Source organism: Peromyscus californicus, unplaced genomic scaffold, assembly GCF_007827085.1.
Source record: "Peromyscus californicus insignis strain IS unplaced genomic scaffold, ASM782708v3 Scaffold_9__1_contigs__length_137607984, whole genome shotgun sequence".
In the NCBI taxonomy this organism is placed as follows: domain Eukaryota; kingdom Metazoa; phylum Chordata; class Mammalia; order Rodentia; family Cricetidae; genus Peromyscus; species Peromyscus californicus.
The window spans coordinates 52740022-52744101 of record NW_026294617.1 but is presented as its reverse complement, the minus strand read 5'-3'; the positions used below and the strand labels follow the sequence as shown (position 1 = coordinate 52744101).

Here is a 4080-nt window from a genome sequence, read left to right as displayed (position 1 = left end):
CGGTCCTGCCTCAACTTGATATGTCATGCTTTGTTGACTCCCAAAGAAAAACTTACCCTTTCTGAGGAGTGGATGAGGGGGGTAGAATGGAGTTGTGAGGAGGGAACGGGAGAAGAGGAGGAAGAGGAAACTGTGGTTGGTATGTAAAATAAACATAAATGAATGAATTAATTTTTAAAAAGACCTATGAATGAAATCATGATTACCTCTTGAATACTTGCTAAAATATTTCAGAATGCCAAAGCTTTAGAGAACAAACTAGTCTTTCAGAGCTGTTCCGTCATCTTCAAGAAAGTAACTGTGATGGGATGTAGAAATGATTCAGCAGTAAAAGGTGCTGGATACCTTTCCAGAAGACTGGCATCCAATTCAAGCATTCACACAGCAGTTGACTACTGTAGCCAAATTTCTATGTGTTCTTATTAAATAAAAAACACAGAGCCAAATATAGGGGTGAAAGCCTTAGAAATCAGGGAAATAGTGATAGCCACCAATCTTACCTCCCCAGCTTTGCAGCTACCAAAAGTGAGTTACTTCCTGTCTACCCATGCCTTTATTGACCTGCTCTTCTGCCCTCTCATTGGCTTTTAGCCCCCTACCTCACTTCCTTGTCTCTGCCTGTCTGGACAGACCTCCAGGTCTCTATGGTTGTTACTGGGATTAAAGGTGTGTGTTAGCATGCTTGGCTGTTCCCTAGTGTGCCCCTGAACACACGAGACCCTGCCTGCCACATGATCAGATTAAGGGCGTGTACTACCTCTCCCTGACTTCTATGTTTACTTAAAAATGGCTGGCCTTTTCCTCCTTGATCTCCAGGCATGCTTTATTTATTAACATACAAATAAAATATCACCGTAATAACATTCGGTAACTCCAGTTATCCAGGGAAACAACAGCCTCTTCTGGCCTCTGTCTACATCATAGACTCATGGTGCACAGACCCACCTGTGTAACTGCATGATGAAAATACCATTCTATGTGTAAAACCCAGTACTTGTGTAAAAAAACATCAATCCTTGCCAAAACTAAAACAAAGGCTTATCTACTGAAGTCCATAGTTCTGGGAATATCTCTAAATGTTCAAACCTTTCTCAAAATATACTAACATTTTGGCTTCTGTCCTGCCACTTCTGGCTAACTGTTCTTGTTAACTGAAGTGTGTCAATCCACTTTTGTGCTTAAAAGCTCACCCTGAGAAAGGCTAGTTGCTGCACTGGAATCTGGAGCACCCCAGGTACTTGCCAGCGAGCTAATAAAGACTTTCTAATGGCTTAAATCAATATTCAAAGATTAAAGAGGACAGAACTCCCCAGGGAAGGATGAATACTATGAGGTATTGAGAAACTGAAGCCCTTAGGACCTTCTCATAGCATGTCCTTAAGTGGATCTGGAAGAATGTTGCCAAGGAGGATTATCTGAGGGGGAGGGGCAAGACGACCAATGAAAGTTGATGGAGTCATATTGGAGACTATTAGTCTGGATGGAATAAAGGCAGGAAAACGACAACTACTTTCAGAGGTTCCTGCCTGGCTCTGCTTCTTGCCCACCATATATGAATTTTTCCACCCTGACCTCCATGTTGTGAACGCTGAGATCTGACAAGGTAAGGAAAACACCTCTTCCTGGATCATGTTTATGGGAGGGATTAGTGTAAAACCCCGAGAAGATTAAATAACAGCTGTGTAGGAATGGACAACACCCCTTACTTTGTGGAAGATGAAGCATAGTAAGCAAAATACACTTGTCATGGTTGTTCTTGGTTCCCAACTTAACTAGACATGGATTAACTACAGTCTAAAACGGAGGGCACAACTGTGAGACATGTTTTGCTTAAGTAGGTAGATTCACTTCAAGTACAGACTTTGGAGGTTAAAAGACACAAACATTTAACCAGGATCTCAAGACCTGAGGACACACGCCTTTAATCCAGATCTTGAGGCTGGAAGACACACCCTAAATTGAGCCACGCCTTCTGCTGGAAGCCCTATAAGAAGACATGGAAGAAGGAAGCCGTCGCTCTTTGCCTGCTTGCCCTCTCCTTGCCACAAGTCCGTTCCTTCACTGGCATTAGAGAACACTTCAGAATTCCAGCATATACTGAAGACCAGCCGACTCATCCAACCTCCTGGATGAGGTGAAGAGAAAATAGTCCCTGGTTCTTAATTTTGGATCCAGTTTAACCTTCAAACTACCTCCAGAAGAAATGTCAGGGGATGGGATAGCCCAGAGCTGGGGCTACACGCAGATCAGCGTCCAGAATTTCTCCTACAAGTGGACCATCAGCAACTTCAGTTTTATTCTGGAGGGAATGCGGGGACACATTAGAAGCCCAAGTTTCTCACTAGGAGCCAATGAGAAATGGTGTTTGAGAATACACCGGGACGAGATCAATGAAGAAAGGACAACCTACCTGTCAGTTTACCTGGTGTTGCTCAGCTGTCCAAAGAATCACGTTTGGGCAAAGTTCCAGTTCTGGATCAAAAGCGCCGAAGGAGAGAAAACCCGAACTACGAAGAGCCCAAGAGCCTTTGTGTTTGTGCCACGCTACAGCTGGGGATTCAAAAAGTTCGTTCGTAGAGATTTCCTCTTGTCCCATGCCGACTGGCTTCTCCCAGATGACAAGTTCACCCTCTACTGCAAGGTGAGCATGGTCCAGGACTCCTTCAGCATCTCTGACCAGAACAGGAAGCCAGGGATCCAGGTTCCCAAGTGCACATTGGCAGATGAGCTAGGAGAGCTGTGGAAGAATTCCCGCTTCACAGACTGCTGCCTGTTGGTAGGTGGCCAGGAATTCCGGGCTCACAAGGCCATTTTAGCAGCTCGCTCTCCAGTTTTCAGAACCATGTTTGAACATGACATGGAGGAGAGCAAAAGGAACCGCCTTGAGATCCAAGACCTGGAGCCACGAGTCTTCAAGGCAATGATGGACTTCATTTACACCGGAACAGCACCAGACCTGGATAGCCTGGCAGCTGCTGTGCTGGCAGCTGCTGACAGGTATGGCCTGGAGCATTTGAAGATCATGTGTGAGGATGCCCTCTGCAGGGACCTCTCTGTGGAGAATGCTGCCCACACTCTCTTCCTGGCTGACCTCCACAGTGCGGGGCAGCTGAAAACCCAGGCACTGGATTTCATTACAGCTCATGCCTCTGAGGTCTCTGAGACCTCAGGCTGGAAGGCAATGGTGGGCTCATATCCCAACTTAGTGGCTGAAGCATACCGCTCCCTGGCTTCTGCTAACCGCCCTTTCCTGGAGCCCCCTCTCAAACGCCCGAAGCAATCCTAGGACCTGGGCATCTGTGACCTACATGTGTCTCTCAGAAGCAGCAGCCAGGGTTGTTGCCAATGACACCTGGGTAAACTATATGAAATGCGTGGAGCATTTACTGTGAATGTGGGGAAAGACAGCATGGTGGCTCGGGCTTTAATACAGCTGTAAATGAGTTGAACGGCAGGTCGGGGGAGGAGGAGCGTAGACTCTGGTATACTCTGCTCTGTTGCTGTCCCGGTTTAATTTTTGTCCAATGAACTGGAACCTGGGATTCAGTGTTGATGCCGGTCCCAAGCATATCCCAACAGGGTTTCTTTGGAGAAACCTGTCTGGATTGGACTGAGCAGAACACATATATGATCAAAGGCTCAGCAAAGGAGAAAATAAACATGAATGTTTGCTTACAAGAGACGGGGAAGAGAAAGAAGACATTTTTTCTACAAACTCCGTTTGTGGGGCCTGGAGAGATGACTCCGTTGGTGAAAGCAAGTGTTGCTCTTGCAGAGGACCCTTGTTCAGTCCTCCTCTGGTCTCCATGGGCTCATCCGTCTCTGTAGACCCTACCTTACCCCCAAAATATAAAATGAATAAAAATTTTAAAATAAAAAATTTCCTTTTTTTTTCTGTTATGGGTCATGTTGTGGCTTTTTTATTCCTTAAAATTTTAATTTCAATATCCATCCACCACTACCTCCCCAAAACTCCCTCTGGTGCCTCCAGTTCATCTCCTTCCCAACTTCATGCTGTCTTTTTTATTTTCATTTTTCTTTGGGGACGTGGCCAGGTAGTAACCTTGGTAGGTTACTTAT

General features: G+C 45.6%; 1 protein-coding gene across 1 annotated transcript; it reads left to right on the top strand.

Moving 5' to 3' along the window:
• Positions 1 to 264: 264 nt before the first annotated feature.
• LOC128105799 (speckle-type POZ protein-like) lies at positions 265 to 3760 on the top strand. Its single transcript, XM_052731114.1, has one exon. The coding sequence runs from the start codon at positions 2204 to 2206 to the stop codon at positions 3284 to 3286; it is 1083 nt and encodes a 360-aa protein (XP_052587074.1). The 5' UTR covers positions 265 to 2203; the 3' UTR covers positions 3287 to 3760.
• The last annotated feature ends 320 nt before the right edge of the window (positions 3761 to 4080 follow it).

Coding starts and splice junctions, on each gene's coding strand:
- LOC128105799 (XM_052731114.1), top strand. CDS start 2,204: ATGTCAGGGGATGGGATAGCCCAGAGCTGGGGCTACACGCAGATCAGC.